Genomic DNA, 26,691 nt, shown 5'->3' on the forward strand with positions numbered 1-26,691 from the left:
ACATGCCCCCTGGGTCACTATATGCCCCCCCTGGCATGGCAGGCACATGCCCTCCTGGTCACAACATGCCAACCTGTGCTGGCAGGGACATGCCCCCTGTGCTGCTGGCAGGCACATGCCCCCCGGTCACAATATGCCCCCCTGTGCTGCTGACAAGTACAGCCCCCCCGGTCACTATATGCCCCCCGTGCTGCTGGCAGACACATGCATCCCCCTGTGCTGCTGGCAGACACATCCCCCCCCCTGTGCTGCTGGCAGACACATGCCCCCCCCAGTGCTGCTGGGAGACACATGCCTCCCCCTGTGCTGCTGGCAGACACATGCCTCCCCCTCTGCTGCTAGCAGACATGCCCCCCTGTACTGCTGGCAGACACATGCCCCCCCTGTGCTGTTGGCAGACACATGCCCCCCCGTGCTGCTGGCAGACACATCCCCCCGTGCTGCTTGCATTTCAGTTGGAAATCAAGCTCCCAGAGACTGGAGGAAGAGTGGAGAGGTGCACAATCCAAGCTGCTTGAGGTATAGTGTGAAGTTTCCACAATCAATGATGGTATGGGGAGCCATGTGATCTGCTGATGTAGGTCCATTGTGTTTTATGAAGACCAAAGTCAGCACAGCTGTCTACCAGGAAATTTTAGAGCACTTGATGCTTGCCTCTGCTGACAAGCTTTTTGGAGATGGAAATTTCATTCTCCAGCAAGACTTCGCACCTGTCCACACTGACAAAAGTACCAATACCTGGTTAAAAAAAAACAACAGTATCACTGTGCTCGATTGGCCTGTAATCTCACCTGACCTTAACTCCATAGAGAATCTATGAGGTACTGTCAAAAGGAAGATGAGAGACACCAGACCCAACAATGCAGATGAGCTGAAGGCTGCTATCAAAGCAACCTGGGCCTCCATAACACCTCAGGAGTGCCACAGGCTGATCGCCTCCATGCCGCGCTGCATTGATGCAGTAATTGATGCAAAAGGAGCCCTAACCAAGCATTGAGTGCATTTACTGAACAAACATTTCAGTAGGCCAACACTTTGAATTTTACAATCATTTTTCAAGCTGGTGTTATAAATTATTTTAATTTTCTGAGATAATGACTTTTGGGTTTTCAGTGGCTGAAAGCCATGATCATCAACATTAAAAGAACTAAACACTTGAAATAGATCACTCTGTTTGCAATGACTCTATATAATATGAGTTTCATTTTTTTATTGAAGAACTGAAATAAATTAAGATTTTAATTTTATTCTAATTTTGTGAGAAGCACCTGTATTAGTCCAAAAAAGGGTTTAAAAATGTTTTTGAATTAAATTTCTCAGCTATGCACTATTCCATTGTCTTGGGTATATTTATGTTATATCTAACACCACAAAAAAAGCATTTCAAAATTGTATTGAGTTAATTTTCTCACCCATACACTATTCCAAAATCTAGGATACATTTTTATGATATATAACACTCAAAAAAGCATACATTACTGTGATATATATATATCAGTACAAAAAAGCATTTGAAAATTTTGATAGGTTAAATTTTTCACCCATGCAGCATTTTGTGGTCTGGGGAACATTTCTGTGAAATCTATCAATCCAAAAAATCGTGTAAAAATTTTGCTGCGTTAAATTTCTCAGCCGTAAAGTATTCTGTGGTGTAGGGTACATTTGTTAGGTATCTAACACTCCATAAAGGTGATGCAAAAATTTTGGGGGTTAAATTACTCACCCATAGAGTATTATGTGCTATGGTGTACTTAGTTTCTGTGATATCTAACCTATCCAAAAAGCTTTGAAAAAATTATCCTTGATGCCATTACTCATCCATACAGTATTACATGCTCTGTGGTGTAAAGAGACTTAGCAATTAGAAAATGCGTAAGGTGTGCGGTAAGGGATGACAAGTGGAAGTGCTGATGATGGTGCATGTAGACGCCGAGAATGTGGGACAGGTACATATACGCCTGTTGCTGGAGCAAAAGAAACATACCCATCAGCGACACATAGTTTCCTATCCCACTTTGCGGGGTGGCACGGTGCACAACTTCTGAAGCCAAAGAAGTACAAACAGGTGGTCAGTTGGATAGCAGTTAATGCTTCCAGCATGCTTGGCAGCACCACCAAGTCTTCCACATGGTGCAGTCTCACCATCCAACAGTCTGGATCACTTAATCCCCAGCCTGATCCGCCTTCCTTACACTAGGAGTCCCAGGAGCTAGTGATTCCACAGTAGGGCACTCCGAGAAACTCTTTACAACATAATTTCTTGATTGTGGCTCCTCATCCTGCATGTTCCAAGAGGGACAGGAGGACATAATGTTTAGTGATGCACAAAACATAGAGCAACCATGGCCACAAGAAGATGATGGTGTGGCACAGCAAATTTTTTCTATGATGGAAGATGATGATGAGACAGTTTCCGATAAGTCAGCTTGTTGCTGTCAAGTCACCAAGTAAGAACTAGGTTGCAGCGATGGAAGACGAGGTAATGAATTACAAAGTAACCATCCCAACCTGAGAATCTAGCTTGCACAGCGAGGCCAATAGCGCTGAGAGGGAGGAATAGGCAGCACCAAAACAGGCTGAAAAAGGCACTGGTGTAACCAAAGGGATAAGACTAGCAACTGTTCCAGAGAGCACTGACACTCCTGAATTTGTCTTTCAAATAGTTAGTTGTTCCACAGTCTGGGACATTTTTAACGAGAGTTATGAGACAAAAAATAGTCATTTGCAACCTGTGCCATGGCAAGATCAGCAGTGGCCTGACCACTAAGAACCTAACCACCACCAACATGATCAGGCACATGTCATCTAAGCTCTTCACTTGTGCTAGGTGCTTCCCAATTCCCTGTCCATAACACTGGCACAGATGCCTCCTGCCCTGCACCTATCCTTGCACATTCTGCTTTATCATCATCAGGCAATTCTAAATCCTTGTGCCAGTAGAGCATTCATCTTGCTGTCTCTACCCCAGACCTTGGAATGAAAGAGAGAGTTTCCAGCCACAGGTTCAAAGGCTCAATGGACACAATTCCGGGCAACTTGCTGTAGAAATGTTACCATGGAGGATTTCTGCAGTTATTGGGATTGTCTACTTAATGACCAACATGAGGACAAGTGCTTGTGGCCAGGGACTCCACATTTCACTGACTGCAAGCTAGGTGAACATTGTGAAGGACGGGGCCAAGTCCCACTATGGCAGGGCACATGTGCTTCCACACCAAGGTTTGCTGGCCCTACTTCTATCAGAGTGTCTTCCACCTCATAAATCAGTTCCTGCACCCCATTCAGCTTCCCCCTCATCCCCCAACTCCGATGTATTATCTCAGAACAAATCATTCAAATCAGTCGGAAGCTTGAAGCTCTGCAGCACTGCCTCAGCAAAGCAGCAACAAGCTCTGTTGAAGCAGATTTGTATAGGAGACAAACCACACACCGCAGCAGAGTTACTTAAAGGAATAACAGACCAGAAAGATCTGTGGCTCTGGCTGCTGAACCTACAACCAGGCATGGTCCTGTGTGATAATGGCCGTAACCTGATGGTGGCTGTGAAGATTATCAAGCTCACAGACATACCATGCTTGTTGCACGTGATCAACTTGGTGTTAGGTGTTGAGTTCCCGCCGCTGCACAGGGGGAATCTCGAACCATGTCCGCTACGATTTCCCATTCTCCTCCAGCCACAGCGGAACCTCCTCAGCAGAGACATCGATCCCCGCGTCTGGCTCAAGCTGATACTGTGCATTTGGTTACTGCTGCCTTTCCAGGCTCAGCCCTTGTAGCCAGCACTGATCAGTGGCGAGGAGCCGTTCCAGGGACTATGTCCTACTTTTCCCCTACTGAGCATTCCCACGGGTTGACCTCTCATTGGAGGTCGGGGGTCACATGCTCAGGTCTTGTAGCAGCTCCTATTGGATCACTAGGAAGGTCCTGGCCACACGGCCATGCGCTAGTATAAATCAGTTATTGTGTATGTGTGGATGTATGCCTGTTCTGGTGAAAGCTCCGAATCATTCCCATCCCTAGTGTTGATGAATGCTCACGAATGTTGGAGCTGTCCAGCGCCAGTTAATGCCATCCAGCACAAGGCACAATCTATAGCGTATAACAGCAGCATTAGCCAGTGTGGCACCGTGCGCAACCGGTGCGCTTGCCTGTCCTTAGTTGGGGAGGTTGTTGGTGTTCGCCAGAGTGGAGTGGCGCTGCACGCACTCAGTGCTCTGAATCTATTTTAAGTTTAGTTTACTCCTGACACCACTGAAGCGGTGTCGAGCACAAGGGGTCTCGAGGGACTCTGACCCTGAGTCTTGGGGCAGAGTTCTGTGACTTCTTGCTTGAGCTCTCTGTGCAGTATTGTGGCCCTGTGACACAACAGGTTTCGCTTCCTTCACACCGGATGAAGATAACCCATGTGTGTCTTCTCTTAATACCACCATATAGTCCACCATTACTGAGCAGCAGGTGTCTTCTCTGCAAGGTGCGTTCCGCCAGACCTAACACTTGGTAGTTCAGCAGTTTTTTAAAACATACCCAGATTTGCCAGAGCTTCTTGTCAAGGTGTGCCGCAACAGCGCCCAATTCTGAAAGTCAGCTACAGCTTCCGCTGATCTTTAAGTGCTGCAACAGCACATGCAAGTGCCAGCTCACAAACTGTTGTGTGAACTTCCCAGTTGCTGAAACTCTGTACTTCACATGCTGGCTGAAAAGGCTTTGTGAGTAGCAGAAGTCAGTTGTTGAGTATCAGCATCAATACTCCAGTCAGGATTCTGGTCAGCCTTCGCAATTAACAACTGAAGAGTGTGCAAGGATAACTGACATTTGTACAGTTCTACAAGACTTTTCAGACTTCACTAAGATGGTGAGCGGCAATGATGCCACAGTCTGTGCAAAAATCCAGCTTCTCTGCCTACTTACATAGTCGATGCTCATAATTAAACATGAAGCTATGCTTGTGGACCAGGTGGAGATGGAGAAAGACATGAGACAGGGAGATACTACCCATTCCAGCCTCAATTCATCTGCTCAACGTGGATTGGGTAACAATGAGGAGGTGGAGGCTGAGGAGGAGGAGAAAGTGGAAGAACAGGAGCTGCTGGCTAGTGCAAAAGAGGCCAGTACCCACACAACCTTTGTCCTGTCTCTCCTACGAGGATGGGCTGAGGAGGGGAAAGAGGAGAAAAAGCAGAAGGAGATGGAAAGTCATCTTCATGGGGGAGACAGGGAAATGTTGGTTGTATGGAGCATGACACACACGGCCTACTTTATGTACCGATGCCTTTCCTGTGAAAACCTAAGCCAGGATTGACTTAAAATGAAAAGAACAGCACCTTTCTTTGATTCAAACTGCTAGTATTTTTAGACGTTTCTGTTACATATCTTTGTTGGTGCATATTATTACCTTAGTTAACATTTTAAATGCATTTTTTTCTGTTTTTACATGTCCTATAGACAAACTTATTGAAAAAAATGGCAGAAGATTGTGATGCTGTGAGGATATTGTGTTTTGGAATAGAAAAAATGCCACAAAGTCCCAAAACTCCACCAAAATGCCACAAACCGAAATGCAAACTAAGTAGACTTTTTGAGAACTTCATATATTCATTAGCAATTGGACATCAACGGCTCCTGCCTCACACTGCCACAATACCCCCTCCTCCCAGCCGAGGCTCAGCAGCACTCCTGCAGCAGTGACTCTGACTGTTGTGATCCTGCTCCACAACTGTTGCTGCAACCCACGGTAAGCTATACTCGGACTATAAGACGCACCCCCATTTTCCTCCCAATTTTTTTTTTTTGGGGGGGGAAAGTGTGTCTTATAGTCCCAAAAATAAGGTATACTGAAGAGAATAATGCAATAACTGAATAAGTTCACAACAAGAACACACCGATCTGCACTGCCGTGGCACCTGAAACAGAGCTTGCACGATGCAGGAGCAGGAACACTATCGACTCTCGAGTGCTCATCCAAGTAAAAACAGCACTGATTAGTTCATATATAAAGAAAGAAGGATGGCACTCACCGGTCAAAAAATCCAATGTTTATTTCAAACTTTCAAACATCTTCGGCAGGACAATGGAAAGCGGAGTGTGAGGACGACGGTCATTTCGCACAATTACGCTTCTCCAGATCATTGAATCCTAGAAGTGCAATCGCGCGATATGGACGTTGTCCTCACACTCCACTCTCCACTGTCCTGCCGAAGATGTTGTAAAGTTTGAAATAAACGTTGGATTTTTTGACTGGGCAGTGCCATCCTTCTTTCTTTATATATGGACTAATACAAAAACTGACAATCAGCATGGATTCACAATATATAAGTCAATGGATTCATGATAGATAAGTCATGTCTAAACAACATCTTGAATTTCTATGAGAATGTACGTGTAAATCTGGATGTTGATAATGCAGCTGATGTGATTTATCTGGACTTTGCAAAGACATTTATCAGCAATAGCAGGTGTAGGCTGTTGGGAATAGTACTCTGTGGCTGGCGGAAAACTTTTTGCCGCCAGATATAGATGCTGGCTTACGCTGTCATCTGATAGCATGGGAACTGTAGATCTCTGGCCGGCATCCAAAATCTAACCACCAATCAGAGCCATCGGTGTTTCTTATGCTGGCATGCAGATGAAGTGTGGGAAACACTTGAAGTTCAGGGTGGCGAACCCAAAGAATAACATAAACTTCATGGAGAAGTCCGTGTTCAGGGTCCCTGCTTGAACACTACATGTTCGATATGGACCCCAAATGTTACTGTTCATGTTCACCCATCTCTACATATACCATAACCACTGGGTGCTGTATTCATAATAAATGACATTGTGGGTTATAAATCTAGCGGCTGATAATGTATAGTTGGTTTGAAAAGGTTGAACTTGATGGACCTGTGTTTTGCTTTGACCTATTGCAAAAAGTCATCTTGGACTTTTATATTCATAACCTATCCTTAGGATAATTCATAATTTTCTTATCGTGGGGGTGTGACACCTGACATTATCATATGTTCACAGTGTCGGAAGCTGATTAAGCGCTCAATTATGAAGCTACACAGCACAGCTTCATCAGCTGTATAGTAGCTATAGCTAGACACTGCACATCCACCCTCAATAAATTCGAATGGGGGAGCGCATGTGCAATACCCTGCCGCTGTCAACATACAATTGACAGAACTGTTCTGTAAAGCTCTACACTGAGTACTTATGGCTGCCACCAGCATTGAAAACAACTGCTTGGTGAGGGTACTGGGTATAGCATCCCCATCTCGACACCAATCAGAAATATTGATGACTTATCCAAACAATGGCCATCAATATCAAACTCCCATTAAACCTATTTAACCTTTTATTGACAGTCGATATGCAATAAAATGGCAGCCACTAAGGGGCCTTATTCGATCTTTGACATTTTAAAATGGTGATCAGCAATAAGGGAATAGCACCCCCCCAAGAGTCCAAAAATCTTCAGGATCTCCAGGAGAACAAAATCAAGCCCAGTTTTCTCAGTCCACGATCACGCAAAAAAAAGCATGTCTGCTTCTGACACAATATAACATGTCAGAGGACAGAGAAATGGTCTCCCCCAAGCCCCCATCAGTACCTCCACCATTTTCTGGCACTCCTGCTCCATCTACCAGCTCTCCACGTAATCATCAAGGAGAAAAATGGAGGGCGCATGAGCAGTTCACCCACCAAGATCTGTCGATTGGCACCTGACCACAAAAGTGATTTTTCTTTATTGGTTCTTGACTTTTTATCACGACGATATACCCTATTATAGTGATCTAAAGCCAAATGATTAGTAAATCATCTACCCTTCATCATCTTAAGGCAGGTTGCAAAAAAAATTATTTATTTCATTCTTTGCTGTTATGTTTGGAGTTAGGGCTAGGCTTAGGGCAAGGGTTATTCTTAGAGTTAGGGATTGGACTTAGGCTTGCAGTTGGGGAAGCCTTAGATCTTTTTCAAAACTTTAACAAAAAATGATGACAATATGATGACTAGTGTTGAGCACACGTGCTCGCTCCTTGAGTTTGCATGGCATGCTTGGGTACACATTGTGTATCACGGGTGCTCGACTGACGTACTCAGTTCCCATCTCACATGTTTTGTGGCTGTTAGATACTCCCCAAAAATGTGAGGATTGACTGATATACAAGGGCAATCTCCTCTTGTTTTTTGGATAGCAGCCAAAAAACATGCGGGGTGGGGGTCCGAGCTAATGATAACATATTTAATATGTTGACCTAACATTATCAAATTCTGTAGTATTTGTGGGTTTAAAATTCTTACTATACCACTGGATACAATCCTTGAGCCATGTAGTTTCCAAAATAGGGTTAGCCAATTTGTGTTCCAAACTTCAAATTGAGCTCTTGCTGTTTCAAGCCCTGTCATGTGCCCAAACTGAACTTTTTAACTACCTGTGGGGTATCATTGCACTCAAAAGAAAATGGGTAACAAACAGTGGGGTCCTCATTTTTGTGTTACCTCTTGCAAAAGTGAAGACATTGGGGCTAAAGACATTTTATTGGTGAAAGTTATTTTTTTTTTCATTTCACTTTGCAATAATTCCTGTGTAGCACATGAAGGGTTAAAACATTTCCTAACAACAGATTTAAAGTATTTCAGGAGAGTGGTTTTTGAAATGGCATACATTCTGGAGAGTTTCCAATATATAGACCCCTCAAAGTCCATGGAAATCTGAATAGGTCCCTAAAGAAACAGGTTTTGTAAATTTGGTGAAAAAAGTAATAATTGCTGCTAAACTTTTAACCTCTCTAACATCTTAACTAGTGATGAGCGAACCCAAACAGCAAATACTTCAGGGTCCATACTGATCATCTCCAGGAAGTCCATGTTACTGTTTTCACCCCAAATACTGGGTTTTTCCCACGCTGTCATCTGCATGACAGTGCGAGAAACACTGGCATCTCTGAATGGCAGTAAGAATATTACCACCAGTCAGAGAGCTGCATCAGTCAGAAGATGTTGGCTAATAAGAGCTAGAGCAGGCATGGCCGATGTAAGAATTCATTAGCCGGTGCCTGGGCTATAAATAAATACATTTTTTTTCAAAATTGACATGAGTCTTTCTATTTTTGATAACCAGCATGGCAAAACTGAGAGCTGTAGGCTGCAACACTCAGCTATCAGCTTTATCATTACTGGTTATCTAGAAGAGAGGGGTCCCCACTTCATTTTTGAAAATTATTTAAATAAATATTAAAAAAAAAAAAAAACAGCATAGGAACCCCAATTTTTGACAACCAGCCTTGCTTAAGCAGATAGCTGTGGGCTTGTATTCTCAAGCCAGTAAAGAGCCATGGATATTGCCCCCCAGCCTAAAAACAGAAGCCCCAAGCCACCCCAGAAAAGGTGCATCTATTAGATGCACCAAATCTGACAATTTTGACCGGCTCTTCCCACTTACCCTGTGACGGTGGCAAGTGGGGTTCATATTTGTAGGGTTGATGTAAACTTTGCATTTTCAGGTGCTATCAAGACCAGCAGTTAGTAATGGAGAGGCGTCTATAAGACATCTCTCCATTAGTAACCCCACAGTCATATTGTCAGTAAAAAACATGCAGAATAAAGACCTTTATTTGAAATTAAAATGAACACCATTTTACAAATAAACACAGTTATACTCACCTAACGCCATTCAATTGAAGCCCAGGTCCCCTTTAAAAAACAGAAAATAATAAGCAACAAAAAATACTCACCCAATGCCCATTCCATTGAAGCCCTGTTTTCCTGTAAGTAAACAAAAATAAAAAACGACAATATGCCTCACCTGTCCAACATACTGTCTCGCCCAGTAATCCATGTCTACAATAATTGGTTTTGAACCTGGATGGTGCTAGGATACAACCGTCTAGGCTGGAAATCACGTGAGAATGAGCTGCTGCGAATACAGCATCAGTGACTAGCATTGATGTCATCAAAGTTACCGCAGGTCACTGATGCTGCAATCCCAGCTAACTTCAGTGTGAGCTGAGCTGATGAACTGCAGTGACCGCTAGCACTGTGAGAAGAAGTCTCATGGTCCAGCACTGAGCTCAGTGAGTTCACCGCAGTTCACCGCAAGAATTGTTTTTGCTAAAATTGCAATATTTTCACAAATGAATTCATATTGCACAAATGGTATCAATATCATGAAGTGCAATATGTCACAATAAAAAATCAGATCCACTGGGATCCGTTTTAGATTTCCTGAGTTATTACCACATATAGTGACAATGGAAAGATTTATAAAATTTGGCCTGGTCATTAGGGGTTGAAGTGCTTTACTATTTACTTTGTAGTAACACCTGGATGTAATATTATTTACCTAAAAAAATGGTGCAGATAAAAATGCAGGTATACACCATTAAAAACCTTGCAAAACACCATCCAGCCCTAAGCTTACAGTAAGTTGTAGCAAATAAGTTATTATTAATGATTGTTAGAAGAAATAATAGTAATAATATTATTATTATAGTAATCAGCAAATACATTTCTATGTACATTCTCCTTTAAAACTTACCTTACCAACATACTGTGTGTCTGAACCTGTATATTCTTCAAGTAAAAAAAACTGGTTCCACATCCATCCTCGTTTTCTACGCTGCAAAACTTTTATGCCATCTTGAGCTACGCCACGTCTGTTCCGGTGATTATATTCCAAATTCGTTCTATCCACAGGTGTTGTATGTGTCATAAATATCAAATTTGTACACAAAATTAAAGACAAATTGTAACATGTCTTCATGATTTGCCTTTGAACACTTTTTTTATTTCTTTCTTCAAATATTTTGCTTTCAATGACTTCTGTAAAAAACAACAAAAAAAGTATGTGAACATATGCATGAAATAAAATTTTCTTTTATAAATGCATTGACATGTTGCATCATATAACACAATTAAAAAATACTCTTTAATTTTATACATACTGCACACTAAAAGTCTAATTTTATCAAACTAAATTATTTCTGGTACACATGTCCATTTCCACTAAAGTTTTTTTTCCTTTCTCTGTATATGCATTAACTTAAAACTTAGCCACTATATGACTAAGAATAATACATAGTAAAATCTAGAAACTTTGACAATTATCTTAAGAAATTAAGATGAGTGAGAAATCATTGTTTTTAAAGATTACATAAGGTACAGTAGAAAAACAATTGCAAAGGTTTTTAACCCCTTCAGTAATTCATATAAATAATAATAAAAATAAACAAATACTAATCATGAAGTATACATTTTGATCACAGTGAGTTCTTGGCTAGATGTTAGTTGAAAATAACACTGAAATAGCTGATTTTAGTTATCTGCCTAACCCACCAAAAGTAATCAAAAAGTGAGTATTTGTTAGTGCTCGGAGATTTAGTTTTCGTCACCTCAGCTGCATGATTTGTGACTGCTAGACAGGCTGAATACATGTGGGGGTTGCCTGTTTGTTAGGGAATTCCCACATGTATTCAGCCTGTCTAGCAGCTGCAAATCATGCAGCTGAGGCGATGAAAGCTAAATCTCCGAGCACGCCAAAATACTTGGAGACCACCTGACCGTATTCCGGAAAACCCGAGCAATGAGTATACTCACTCACCACTACTAAGTACTGAAAAATAATCATAATGGAAACCAAAACTCATCCTCTCACAAAACTCAACCTCCCCCACTACTTGAAAAAAATGTTACCCAAGTTAGGCATAATGTGTTTATTGCATTATTTTGTGTTACACGCGTTTCTTTCCTTTGTAGATAATGAAACAACAAAAAAAAGGCAAATTGGTCACGACACCTCAAAAATGGATTAGACAAAAATTGTTTGCACTTTTTCAAAATTATGGGTAAGCAACTTTGTTTCAAGCGTGTGAACCAGATAAAAAGGGGAGAAATTGAGTGCCACTGTGTCCCTTTTCGCTTTTATGAATATACAACAGTTATGTCAATCACATGGCATACTGTACATGACCAAGTCAGAAAGGGGTTGATCACTTTATCTATTGATGAATATAAACAGTTTGCATATTTTGGGGTATGCATATTCCTTAGATCTTGTAATACCAGCCGTGTAGCTCTCTGCTCACTGTCTGTGGAATCTGACGGTGTTGTTAATACAATATTATAAAATGTGGTGCCTTTTAATTTTTTTATCTAGGGTAACACTTTATATAAAAATTAACGCATATTTTTCTGAAACATGTCAGTTACCTTCATTCTAATGGATTTTAGCTCGGTTGTAGCAAAATGATTACGAAGCTTTCCTTGTAGCATTATTGTGCTTCTCCTTGCTTTGTCATCATTTGTAAGAAGGCCTTGATCTGTGCAATGTAATGAAGCTACAGTATATCATTTTAATGATGGTGTTCGCAGAGGTAAATGATGTATGTTATGGTTTTGTACTCAATTACATGTCTTTCTTGGTATTGTATATTTAAGATCCCCTAGGAAATAATGAATCAAGGTATTTTGTAATTTTACAAATGGTATATTTTCTGGAAAATGCTGTGTTTTTGAAAATCATTGATAAAAATATAAGTGAGATAAACTATTGTACTCACAAGAGTCACTAATTATAGAGCTTTGGCGCATTGCTTAGGTCTGGCTGGTGTGGAAATCAGATCACCGAGGAAGGGTGTCAAACCTTCACCAATTTCATATTGTATTATTCGAATAGGTCATCAATATACAGTATTTGTCCCAGAGAATTCCTAACGCTTTTGGAGACCAACATAAATCCGTAATAAAGCCCTCAACTAGAATGCATCATTTAGTCCTGGATTTATCACCTAGACAAGGTATATATTTTGCACCATAACAACTCCAAACTACATTGGTGACTGCAACCACAGTAACCTCTTATCCTTATTCCTATTCGAATACTAACCAGATGTCACTGCAAACCTATGGTAAGGTGGACAACCAATGCTATCTGTGACATCATCTGCCCGAACTACAGGCTTTTTCATAGGCTACTCACAATTTGGAATGAGTGGTATAACCAGTATTTGTCGGATGTAGCATGGCTAAACTTTCATTTGTGAAGCCTGCGCTAGTCCTCATGGACGCAAATCATACAGTTCCCAGAGCTATCACCCAGAATCATTTTAAACAATGAAGAAAGCAGAAACTAGATTATATTTTAAAATCAAGTTAGAGGTCGAATATTCTAAAATGGGATGTATTAGAGAATGACATTAATAATGTTATGTTCTCTACTAGAATATCTCTTTAATATGGGATACATTATGCAACATACCTTTCCTGATGTTGGTTATTAAAATGAGAATCACAAATATACTACAAATAACAAGTAGGATTTCATTGAGCAAACTGTACACTAGGATGTGACTTTTTTTGCCTTTTAGCATTTTATTATTTTAACACATGTCAGCAGTGATAGTTGTAATAATCCTTACATTTAATACAAATAAATGTGTAGTCTCAGAAGCTTATGCAACCCATTACAGTGCTAGATTAATATATTGGTCCATTAAATCCTATAAAGTAGCATCATTTTGCTGACAAAACTGCATGGCCATTTACTGTGCTTCATAATTCACACTCACTGTTGATTTTGCTTATATGCTGTACTAAAATAAGCTCGTAAATTCACTGAAGAGTTCAGTAAGTTAACCAGAGAAGAGAAAATGCAATATTGATTATTTTCATAAAATGCAAAAACTGTATTAAAAAATCTGTTTTTTATCAGTTTTTTTAGTAAAAAGAAAAACACTTCATTTTGAAAAATATACCAAGGACAGAAAAAAATGAATAAGGATTTCTATCCGAAATGCGTTTGGTGCGGTTGTGACGTTTGATTACCATTTTATGCTTTTCTGTTAATAAAAGTTTAAATTTTATTGATGTCCACTATGCTGAATTGTTCCTCCCTTCTGAACATATTTCCATGTGACATTACTGGTATCCATGCAATTGTCTCCAAATGGGTGAGCTGACTTTCCCCCCCCCTTTTTTTTAAGAACAGAACAAAAGGATTAAAAAAAAGAAACACTGAGTACGATACACTCATATTCACCAAAAACTCAGGGAATAATAATTCCTTGGTGTAGTTCATTGTGCACTAGGTTAAATATAGTATATATTCTGCTATATCTCTGCATATATAACGAAAAGGTAAACATGGAAAAAAATTTCAATTGTTGCATGTGCAGAAAAAAAATTCATGAATAATACCAAACCTACTTAAAATAACACTTTAGTGGGACAATGTGATGGCTGTACTATCCCTAGAATCAATTAATGAGGAAAGCGAAGATTGCCAGTGCCATCCACTTCCTGTGTAAAACACTATAGAATAAATCCAGAGTGCTTAGTCAAGTCTCCCATATTATTTCAAATTTGAGCATCATATTTCTTTTATATACTCCCATTTCAAGTCTTTAAAGGAGTGGCGCTGTGCGGTAACCACTGCCACGGCGACAGTGCACAAGGAGGCAATAAGAAGTGTTTTACACATGGAGGGCATGGCACAGGCAATCTTTGCTTCCCTCATGGATTAATTCTAGTGATAGTATAGGCATTGTGTAAGCTTGTGAGTAACTAGCCAAGATGTGAGATGAAGCTGAGAGTGACAACTAAGGGTCTCTCTGTGTATGGAGTGACTGAGGAGTCCGCTGAGGAGCTGAGCAGCTTTTGGTCCACAAAATAAAAGGACAATTTTAGGGTGTACAGACTACCAGAGTGTGGGATCTGGGGAGATCTCATACAGACCTGTGTGTGGGTGAACATATACCTGCCTGAGTATTGGATGTGTACCTGCTGGAGAGTTGGATGAGTACCTGCCGCAGTATTGGAAGTATACGTACCAAAGTATTGACTTGCCATTTGAACTGTACTATCTTGCTGTGTACAACTTTGTACCAGAGCACGGATATCTTTTGTAAAAGTCCATCTGGGGTTTATGGAACTGAAAAACGTAGAATATCGGAGTCAACAAGTCAACTTATCATAAGGTCTATCAGTTCTGGTGCAACAAAAATGGCAGTGGAGGAGGATCATATGCTTTATAATAGCAAGATGACAGACATCCATGCAAGCACTGTGAGACGCATTTTACAAAAGTCTGCAAAGATGGCCTGCAAAAAGGTGAAGAAGCCTCAACTTCAGTGTCATCAAAGGAAGCGTTGGCTCGACTTTGCAAAAAAGTACGGAACATAAACAGTAGCATATTGGAAACGAGTGATGAAATAAACATCATTAAGAATGGGTAAAAATAGGTCTGGAAGAAAAAAGGGAAAAGGAGTTAATAGATCGAGAAAATGAAGAAACTGTCAAGTTTGGTGGAGGAAGCCTGATATGAGGTTGTTTCACAGCCAAAGGTGTTGGATACTTGACCTGGATCGAATGTGGTCTCATTGCTGAGCTGTATGCAAGTGTCCTACGATGCAAGTTACTTCATACACTGGAGTACCATGCGTATAAAAAGGATGACATAGAGCTCCAGCAGGACAAGGACCTGAAGAGTATATCAAGATTGGTAAATAAATTGTTTTAATGACAATCAAGTAGAGGTACTGGCTTGGCCTCCACAGTTCCCAGAGGTTCACCCAATCGAACATTTGTGGGTAGAGTTGAGGAAAAACCGGCATATTTGCACCAACTTTGGGAATGTTTAGAAGAGACCTGGGATCAGATTTTGGTCGAGACATGCTTAAATATGATTGAGGTAACAAAAATATATTGACTACCTACAACTGTCAGAGGCTGCATTTAATTGAAGCAGGGTACATCTGCTTCCTACCTTCTTTTATTCATGTAAAAAATGTGAACAAAGAACCTGCAATTTCTGAGTATGCATAGAAGTAACACAGTTAAATTAAATCTATATATTTCAATGTAGCATATGCAATTAGCAAATCTGTCTATATGCAGTCTCAGCAGTTTGCTAGAATTTCGGTCAAGAAATTAGATTTGCATTGAAGCTATTCCATGTCAATTGAATGTTCCTTATTATTTTCTGGGATCGCTTGCTCATCTTGCCACTCACCTTAATCCATAGCTGCAGTCCTGTGCCTAGTCCTCCATGTGTTTTTTATGTCGCTTCCATCATCTTCACTCAAAAACAATGCTGAATGGTTCTCAGACATTGCATTGTGTATTGTGACATTATGATGTGAGTCGTGATATCTGAAACCGAGGCTAAAGTACTGAGTGGAGATGGTGGAAAAGACTAAAAGGAGTCATATTTTTTTCCAAGGGCTAACATGATCGAGTGGCAGAGACGTAGCTAGGGTTTTGGTTCAGGGGGGCGAAGCTTCTGAGTGGGCCTATAACCAGGTAACCTTGATTACAACTTGGTGACGCACCTTAATAGTGGAGGAGAACCTCAGCAGATGACCGCTCTGTTACTGAAGATAATCTCTATATAAAGACCAACATGGATATTACCGCCATATGGTCAGTGGTAGATACCAGCCCTACAGAACATATAAGAGATCACAGCACAGTTGCAGATAATGACTTACCTCTGATGTTCTTTCTGATGGAATTGTTCAATTTTCCCATCTTTTACATCTGGCCCACACTGACACAACTTCTTCCAGCCAGGACTCGTCTGCAGAGAATACAACAAAGACACGCTTCACTTCTCATATTCCAGCCATTACTATCTATTCCCAACCTGCACAAACCCCTCATCCTGCTGATACCCCAATACTGAGCCCCTGCTGCCGTATGTGTTCCTATTACTGCACCTGCTGTGTGGTTCTCTGTGCCCTCTAAATTCTAAAGCAACCCTCTATAATATAGTAATGCCGGGTGTAAGTGCCCTAGAAAACAGTGCCCATATGTTGCCCCTTAGAAAGTAATAATGTCCTGTGTGCACCTTTAATAGTCACAGTAACCCGAGTTCCCCTATAACAATAAGTGCCCACTTTACATTTAATATTGTCCCGAGTCTCCCCCTGTACAGCTCCCCTATACACATTATGATGCTCTCTTATATACATTACAATGCCCCTCACTGTATAGTACCACCCACACCATGGCTCCAACACTGTATGATGGCCCCTTCACTGTAATCCCCACACTGTACGGTGGTCCCCTCACTGTAATCTCCACACTGTATGCTGGCCCCCTAGATAGCCTCCATACAGTATAATGCACTAGACAGTCCTAAATGTAGTGTGATGCACTCCCCCATAAGCCTCCATATAGTATAATGCACTCCCCATAGGCCTACTATATATTGTATAATGCACCCCCCATATGCAGACTCTATAGCTCAAGGCAGCCCCCATAGGCAAACTGTATACTGTATAATGCATCCCCCATAGGCAGACTCTATAGCACAAGGCAGCATCCCATAGGCAGACCATGTAGTATAAAGCAGCACCCCATAGGCCAACTCTGTAGTATCAGGCAGTACCCCATAGGCAGACCCTGTAGTATGAAGCAGCACCCCCATAGGCAGACCCTGTAGTATAAGACAGCACCCCTATAGGCAGACCCTGTAGTATAAGACAGTACTCCTATAAGCAGACCCTGCAATATAAGGCAGCACCCCTATAGGCAGACCCTGTAGTATAAGATAGTACTCCTATAGGCAGACCCTGTAATATAAGGCAGCACCCCCATAGGCAGACCCTATAGTATAAGACAGCACCCCTATAGGCAGACCCTGTAATATAAGGCATCACCACCATAAGTAGATCCTGTAGAAAAAGACAGCACCCCTATAGGCAGACCCTGTAGTATAAGACAGCACCCCTAGAGGCAGACCATGTAAAATAAGGCAGCATCATTCTAGGCAGACCCTGTAGTATAAGGCAGCACCCCTATAGGCAGACCCTCTATTATAAAGCAGCACCCCTATAGGCAGACCCTGTAGTATAAGGCAGCACCCCTATGGGCAGACCCTGAAGTATAAGACAGCACCCCCCATAGGCAGACCCTCTAATGTAAGGCAGCACGCCCATAGGCAGATCCTGTAGTATAAGAAAGCTCCCCTATAGGCAGACCCTGTAGGGTAAGACAGCACCCCTATAGGCAGACCCTGTAATATAAGGCAGCACCACTTTAGGCAGACCCTGTAGTATAAGGCAGCACCACTTTAGGCAGACCCTGTAGTATAAGGCAGCACCCCTATAGGCAGACCCTGTAGTATAAGACAGTGCCAATCCTACAAAAACCAAGAAGTAAGAAAGTCCCATATGCAAGTATAAGACATTAAACAGTAAGTTTATTAAACATATAAGTCACATACATACAAATCAGCAACACAAGGTACAGGGATGATACGTATACAAAAGACACTAACACTGTAATAACACCAAAGGCATAGCAGGCGGATAACCTATAACCGGATATAGTACAACATACATCCCTAAAGTGCTTAGTGCAAAATAAGTTGCCAAGATGCATGAGGCTATATTCCTTCAAAATATAGTGATCATAACGTGTACTCAATCCTATATAGGGTTATCAAGGAAAGTAAATAGATAGAAGTAGGTACACCGCCAATCTTACCCATATACATGTGCCAGTGCGTGTCGCCAGCAGCCCCGACGCGCGTTTCGCGTTGGGCTCCCTGGGGGGCTGTGAATATGTGTGTATCTGAGCGTTTATTTATCTAGAGGGAACACCTGGAAGCAATAATCAGCGCCGTCATTGGCGCATGTGCAGCGTCATGCAGGCCAGTATGCTAAGCATCAGATCCGGCGCTTCCTGTGACAGGGCGGGTAGAGGGAAATCCCTCGTGACGTCTAAAGCTCGCCGCGTCACATACTGGAGGCCGGAACGAGATGCTTACCGGACTCTGCCGCACCGCGCATGCGCGCATGCCTGGAACCACCATATTGGAGAAGGGCAGAGCAAGCGCCGAAGCAAAGGTAAAATGCAGCAAAAGAAATATGTAAATAGAATGTCAATATCATCAGGCTGCAGTCCCTATGTGATAATATGTTCTAAGAACTCGTAAAATGTACGACCGTAGCCTATCCCATAACATCCTTAGGGTCGGGGGAACTGCACGCCGAAGTCCGCCGCACTGCGCATGCGCGCGTGTCACTGCCGCCATGTTGGAGAAGGGCAGAACCAATGACGTTATATAGAGTAAGTGCAGCTATAAAAATATATATATGGAATGTCATTTGCATCTACCCATAATCCTTCACTAACATAATATTAAAAAAGTGAAAGCCAAAAAGTGTCAAAAGTGTAGATTAAAAAGACCCAAAAAGGGAAAGGAGCCTAATGATCTAGCCCAGGGGTCCCCAACTCCAGGCCTCGAGGGCCGCCAACAGTGCAGGTTTTCAGGATTTCTTTAGTATTGCATCGGTGGTAATGTGATCATCTGCACAGGTGATAATTCCAACCCCTGTGCAATACTAAGGAAATCCTGAAAACCTGCACTGTTGGCGGCCCTCGAGGCCTGGAGTTGGGGACCACTGATCTAGCCCCATGAACAAGCATAATAATACCAACTTACTGAGAAATTGGCATAATAAAAACTAGTGTATAGGAAAATGTATAGGGGAAACAAGTTCCTCATACATAACAATTACGCTAATATGTAACAACGATGTGTCAATGTACGCTAATAACGCACACCAGAAAAAAGGTGAAAACAACACAAAAAGCACGCTAAGAAAACACTAAAAACAGTGAAATAAACTAATAACAAAAAAAAAATAGTAAACACGTTGGTGTTTGTCCAATTTCATTCCAGTACAGCATATGGAAAGGTTCTCGTACGATGTCCCGCTAATGATGCATCATGATGTCCAGCACAGTCCATAAACGCTCAAAAGATAGATGATAAGAATATGGCAATACAACGACAATACTAAAAGAAAGAAAATTAAAAACACACAATTAAAATCCAGAAACAGTAAGAGACCTAAATCTGAACCCCATCAATTACAGGAAAGATGCAAAACTAAGTTGCTCATTCAACCCTGATGGGGACACGGTGCCTAAAATAGTTATCCAACGACACTCCAATTGCGCTAAAGTGCGCTTCAAATCTCCCCCTCTAATCCCACCTCTCACATGATCAATACCAAAGATCTTCAGATCTTTAGGGTTACATTCGTGGTACAGCCTAAAATGGCGGGGTATAGTTTTTAAGATAGCTGTAAACAGATATCTTTTCTGGATATTACAGGAAGCGCCGGATCTGATGCTTAGCATACTGGCCTGCATGACACTGCGCATGCGCCAATGACGGCGCTGATTATTGCTTTCAGGTGTTCCCTCTAGATAAATAGACACTCAGATACACACATATTCACAGCCCCCCGAGGAAGCCCAATGCGAAACGCGCGTCGGGGCTGCTGGCGACACGCACTGGCACATGTATATGGGTAAGATTGGCGGTGTACCTACTTCTATCTATATACTTTCCTTGATAACCCTATATAGGATTGAGTACACGTTATGATCACTATATTTTGAAGGAATATAGCCTCATGCATCTTGGCACCTTATTTTGCACTAAGCACTTTAGGGATGTATGTTGTACTATATCCGGTTATAGGTTATCCGCCTGCTATGCCTTTGGTGTTATTACAGTGTTAGTGTCTTTTGTATACGCATCATCCCTGTACCTTGTGTTGCTGATTTGTATTTACGTGACTTATATGTTTAATAAACTTACTGTTTAATGTCTTATACTTGCATATGGGTCTTTCTTACTCCTTGGTTTTTGTAGGATTGACTATTTTGGAGTGTCCTGGTAATTTTTGTATTCTCCTTATAAATATGGGATTATATCCCGGTGTTTAATTTAGGATATGTATCAGTGGTAGCAGATCTTAGTATAAGACAGTGCCCCTATAGGCAGACCCTGTAATATAAGCAGCACCCCCCTAGGCAGAGCCTGTAGTATAGGACAGCACCCCCCATAGCAGACCCTGTAATATAATGCAGCACCCCCATAGGCTGATCTTGTAGTAAAAGACAGCACCCCTAAAGGCAGACCCTATAATATAAGGCAGCACTTCTCTAGGCAGACCCTATAGTATAAGGCAGCACCCCTATAAGCAGACCATGTAATATAAGGCAGCACCCCTATAGGCAGACTCTGTAATACAAGGTAGAACCCGTATAGGCAGACCCTGTAATATAAGGCAACACCACTATAGGCAGTCCCTGTAGTTTAAGGCAACACCCCTATGGGCAGACCCTGTAGCATAAGACAGCACCCCCATAGGCAGACCCTGTAATATAAGGCAGCACCACCATAGGCAGATCCTGTAGTATAAGACAGCACCCCTATAGGCAAACCATGTAGTATAAGACAGCATCCCTATAGGCAGACCCTGTAGTGTAAGATAGCACCCCTATAGGTAGACCCTGTAATATAAGGCAGCACCACTCTAGGCAGACCCTGTAGTATAAGGCAGCACCCCTATAGGCAGACCCTGTAATATAAGGCAGCACCCCTATAGGCAGATCCTGTAATATAAGGCAGCACCCCTATAGGCAGACCCTGTAATATAAGGCAGCACTACTATAGGCAGACCCTGTAGTATAAGGTAGCATCCCTATAGGCAGATCCTGTAGTATAAAGCAGCACCTGTAGTATAAGGCAGCACCCATAAAAAATAAATAATACGCTCCTCCCTTCCTCCACAGCTTTGAGCGCCCACTCATCTTCTGACAGCAGGCATCGGCTTGTGACATCATCGCGACCCCTTTCAGTCTCTGTGTTGGTGACATCAGATGCTGAGATGGGGATGATGGAAGAAGGAGCGTAGTGCTTCCGATGAATGGTGGGGGGCCCACTGCTGGCATCGGGGCCCCCCGCTTGCACAGTGGCCTATAGCGGCCAGGTGGCAGCGCATAGAGATCGATTCTCCCTGCTCTGCCACAGAATGTAACAGAATGTATCGCCGATACAGTTACACTACCGTAGCTCCGGGTGGGCCCCCTCAGAGCGTGGGGCCCTGGGTGATCGCCCCCTCTGCCCCCCCCAGTAGCGACAATACTGTCGAGTGGGGTAAAGCCCATTCAATAAGAAGTGATTTCAACTAGGCATAAAACAATCATTTTTATTAAATAACAGCATATAAAAGCAATTAAAATTACAGGGCAAAAAAGCCTCCAAAAATGAGGAGAGGAAAACAGCTAAAAATGTTTATGCAGGTTAGAGATTAAGAGATGGAAGAATAATAAGTAGGGCTGATCCTGCAGTGTTAGGGAGCCAGAGTCAAGAAAAAATGAATGTGAACTGTGCTGGTAATATCTCCTGAAAATACGTGCAGTCCTTATTATATTCTCTGTATTAGTACAATACCTAATAAATGCTCAGTGCAGCACATATGAAGGAGCTCAGCATACAACCTCAACCAGCAAGAATCAGTACTTCCATGAATGTAAAAATAGCCATAATTAGAGTTGAGCGACCTTGACCTTTTTAGAGTCGAGCCGGGTTTTGCGAAACCCGACTATGTCCAAAGTCGGGTCGAGTGAAATCGGCCGATTATGACGTAAAGTCGGGATCGACCGAAACACGAAACCCAATGCAAGTCAATGGGGCAGCATAGTCGGCAGTGAGTGCGGGCCAGGAAAACACCTAGAGTGGCCATTTTAATGTCAAAACCATCCATTCTTCTTAATGAAGCTTGTCAAGCGTAATTTACCTTATAATAATTGGAAGGCATTTGAAATTGGGGGTCATTTGGCTAAAGTTGTGGGGGGTAGGGCTGGTTCAAGTAATTAGTGGGCCCAGGAAATCTGGACCACGTCACGGCAGTGGAGCAGGGAGAGGTAAGTATTTCAACTTTGCAAGTGCTGTGAACCTGAGCAAGCAGGGGGGGCCCACTCGTTGGCATTGGCACTGGCACAGGGCCCCTCAAAGTACAGCGGTGTGTTTGCACGGCGGGGGCGCCTCCCACCGGCAGCAACACTTTTGCGTACTATGAGAGGCCCTGTGCCAGTGACGTCGCCAACTAGTATTCCTCCCCCCACCTGATGAAGGAACCTGCACTTTCATCTGCACCTTCCTCTTTGTCCCCGTGTAAGGTGGTATGGTATGCGGGAAGAGCAACCTGACTTTCAGCAGGGTCACAATGTTGTTGTGTAGCGTGCACGGGGAATGTTGCGTTATGGGTCAATGTACCAGCAGACTCATCTATCACTGGCTGGGCAATGGGCACGATGAAGTGGAAACACAGATATAGGCCCAAAGAAGAAAGTGGGCTAAATGCAGTTCAAAATTGGTAACACAGGAATAACCAGGGGGCATTGCAGTGGAGGACAACTGGAATGAGAGGCTGACACAGAGAGTAGGGCCAAATCAGTAAGTAGTCGAAATGCAGTTCAAAATTGGCAACCGTAGTAAACAGGCGGCACAGCTTTGTTCAGTGGAGGAGAACAGCAAGGAGTGGCAGACACCGATAGTAGGCCCCAAACCAACTAGTACGCCAAATGCAGTTGTTCCATTTAACCACAATTTAATGAGAGCCTGAAGATAGAAGCTCAGGAAAGGCAACCTGGGGAACACCTTGGAGTGTAACACACCATCTCTCTCCACCCCATACCCATTTTGTATGGCCTAATGCAGTGTACTTTTCTACAACTACTAAACGAGAGTCGGAAGACCGAAGCAATGGCAAGGAAACCTGGGGAACACCTTAGAGTGTAACACACCCTCTCTCTACACCCCATACCCAATTTGAAGGCCTAATGCAGTGTAGTTTCCAAGAACTACTAAACGAGAGCCGGAAGATCGAAGCTCAGGAAAGGCAACCTGGGGAACACCTTGGAGTGTAACACACCCTCTCGCTACACCCCATACCCAATTTGAAGGCCTAATGCAGCGTAGTTTCCAACAACTACTAAACGAGAGCCGGAAGATCGAAGCTCAGGAAAGGCAACCTGGGGAACACCTTGGAGTGTAACAAACCCTCTCTCTACACCCCATACCCAATTTGTAGGCCTAATGCAGCGTAGTTTCCGACAACTACTAAACGAGAGCATGAAGATCGAAGCTCAGGAAAGGCAACCTGGGGAACACCTTGGAGTGTAACACACCCTCTCTCTACACCCCATACCCAATTTGTAGGCCTAATGCAGCGTAGTTTCCGACAACTACTAAACGAGAGCCGGAATATCGAAGCTCAGGAAAGGCAACCTGGGGAACACCTTGGAGTGTAACACACCCTCTCGCTACACCCCATACCCAATTTGTAGGCCTAATGCAGCGTAGTTTCCGACAACTACTAAACGAGAGCATGAAGATCGAAGCTCAGGAAAGGCAACCTGGGGAACACCTTGGAGTGTAACACACCCTCTCTCTACACCCCATACCCAATTTGTAGGCCTAATGCAGCGTAGTTTCCGACAACTACTAAACGAGAGCCGGAATATCGAAGCTCAGGAAAGGCAACCTGGGGAACACCTTGGAGTGTAACACACCCTCTCGCTACACCCCATACCCAATTTGAAGGCCTAATGCAGCGTAGTTTCCAACAACTACTAAACGAGAGCCGGAAGATCGAAGCTCAGGAAAGGCAACCTGGGGAACACCTTGGAGTGGAACACACCATCTCTCTACACCCCATACCCAATTTGAAGGCCTAATGCAGAGTAGTTTCCAAGAACTACTAAACGAGAGCCGGAAGATCGAAGCTCAGGAAAGGCAACCTGGGGAACACCTTGGAGTGTAACACAACGTCTCTCTACACGACGGAAGGGCTGATTCTTAGGAAGGAAGGCTGTTGGAAATAAGCATTGCGCGTCCGAGGGTGATTATATTCTTATTAGGTATATACTCACCCTCGGACGCGCCCTGCTTCTTTATTTGGAATGAATGTTTATTTGCAATGTGGTGTTGACTTTCTCTATTATTTTGGTAATTAATGATTTTATTATTTTCATTATTTTGCATCTTCTCGGCAATAATATAAAGAAGACGCGACAGGACAACACTCGGTGGATGCCATATGTGTGTTTTCAATTTAAAAAAACTTTCAGTTAACTACTTGCAGGAGAAAGTAATTGTAGCTGGTGGCCATTTTTAGTACTGTACCAGATTAGAGTTGTGTGTTTGTTTTTAATGTTAAAATGTCTGCATTTGATATCTCACCAGTATTTTCTTTTTTATAAGCAAAATACTTATTTTTATATTTTCTGATGTTGGTTCCAGGGGTACACGGCCAGCAGTGCCCTGGTCAGTGTAGTAGTAGTTGAAAGAATGGACCGCAGACAGGCATCGAAGGCCTAAAATAATAACACATGGCTGTAGGCAATTTTAAATTGGTTCCAGGGGTACACGGACAGCAGTGGTGTGGTCAGTGGAGGCCTAGTGGAAGGAGTGACCGCAGACAGGCATCGAAGGCATAAAATAATAACACATGGCTGTAGGCAATTTTAAATTGGTTCCAGGGGTACACGGGCAGCAGTGACCTGGTCAGTGTAGTAGTAGTTGAAAGAATGGACCGCAGACAGGCATCGAAGGCCTAAAATAAAAAAATTGGGCTGGCTGTAGGCAATTTTAAATTGGTTCCAGGGGTACACGGGCAGCAGTGGTGTGGTCAGTGGAGGCCTAGTGGAAGGAGTGACCGCAGACAGGCATCGAAGGCCTAAAATAATAACACATGGCTGTAGGCAATTTTAAATTGGTTCCAGGGGTACACGGGCAGCAGTGACCTGGTCAGTGTAGTAGTAGTTGAAAAAATGGACCGCAGACAGGCATCGAATGCCTAAAATAATAACACATGGCTGTAGGCAATTTTAAATTGGTTACAGGGGTACACGGACAGCAGTGACCTGGTCAGTGTAGTAGTAGTTGAAAGAATGGACCGCAGACAGGCATCGAAGGCCTAAAATAAAAAAATTGGGCTGGCTGTAGGCAATTTTAAATTGGTTCCAGGGGTACACGGACAGCAGTGGTGTGGTCAGTGGAGGCCTAGTGGAAGGAGTGACCGCAGACAGGCATCGAAGGCCTAAAATAATAACACATGGCTGTAGGCAATTTTAAATTGGTTCCAGGGGTACACGGACAGCAGTGACCTGGTCAGTGTAGTAGTAGTTGAAAGAATGGACCGCAGACAGGCATCGAAGGCCTAAAATAAAAAAATTGGGCTGGCTGTAGGCAATTTTAAATTGGTTCCAGGGGTACACGGGCAGCAGTGACCTGGTCAGTGTAGTAGTAGTTGAAAGAATGGACCGCAGACAGGCTTAGAAGGCCTAACATAACAAACTTGGGCTGGCTGTAGGCACTTTTAAATTGGTTCCAGGGGTACACGGGCAGCAGTGGTCTGGTCAGTGGAAGTCTAGTGGAAGGAGTGACCGCAGACAGGCTTCCAAGGCCTAACATAACAAACTTGGGCTGGCTGTAGGCACTTTTAAATTGGTTCCAGGGGTACACGGGCAGCAGTGGTCTGGTCAGTGGAAGTCTAGTGGAAGGAGTGACCGCAGACAGGCTTCCAAGGCCTAACATAACAAACTTGGGCTGGCTGTAGGCACTTTTAAATTGGTTCCAGGGGTACACGGGCAGCAGTGGTCTGGTCAGTGGAAGTCTAGTGGAAGGAGTGACCGCAGACAGGCTTCCAAGGCCTAACATAACAAACTTGGGCTGGCTGTAGGCACTTTTAAATTGGTTCCAGGGGTACACGGGCAGCAGTGGTCTGGTCAGTGGAAGTCTAGTGGAAGGAGTGACCGCAGACAGGCTTCCAAGGCCTAACATAACAAACTTGGGCTGGCTGTAGGCACTTTTAAATTGGTTCCAGGGGTACACGGGCA

At 43.0% G+C, this 26,691-nt stretch overlaps 2 protein-coding genes across 2 annotated transcripts in view; both read right to left on the reverse strand.

The window, feature by feature from the left end:
- LOC138642454 (cadherin-9-like) overlaps positions 1 to 26,691 on the reverse strand; it is a 320,418-nt gene that overhangs the window by 279,961 nt on the left and 13,766 nt on the right. The window contains exon 2 of the mRNA XM_069730609.1: positions 10,520 to 10,803. Coding sequence (XP_069586710.1) covers positions 10,520 to 10,744 — 225 coding nt within the window. The 5' untranslated portion in view covers positions 10,745 to 10,803. The remainder of the gene's footprint in view (positions 1 to 10,519; positions 10,804 to 26,691) is intronic.
- Positions 15,199 to 26,691, reverse strand: part of LOC138643363 (piggyBac transposable element-derived protein 4-like) — a 189,463-nt gene continuing 177,970 nt past the window's right edge. The window contains exons 2-3 of the mRNA XM_069732284.1: positions 16,467 to 16,555; positions 15,199 to 15,220 (exon numbers count right to left, since the gene is read on the reverse strand). Of these exons, the coding sequence (XP_069588385.1) occupies positions 15,199 to 15,220; positions 16,467 to 16,555 (111 nt within the window). The remainder of the gene's footprint in view (positions 15,221 to 16,466; positions 16,556 to 26,691) is intronic.

This window comes from Ranitomeya imitator, chromosome 6 (assembly GCF_032444005.1).
Source record: "Ranitomeya imitator isolate aRanImi1 chromosome 6, aRanImi1.pri, whole genome shotgun sequence".
Classification (NCBI taxonomy): Eukaryota; Metazoa; Chordata; class Amphibia; order Anura; family Dendrobatidae; genus Ranitomeya; species Ranitomeya imitator.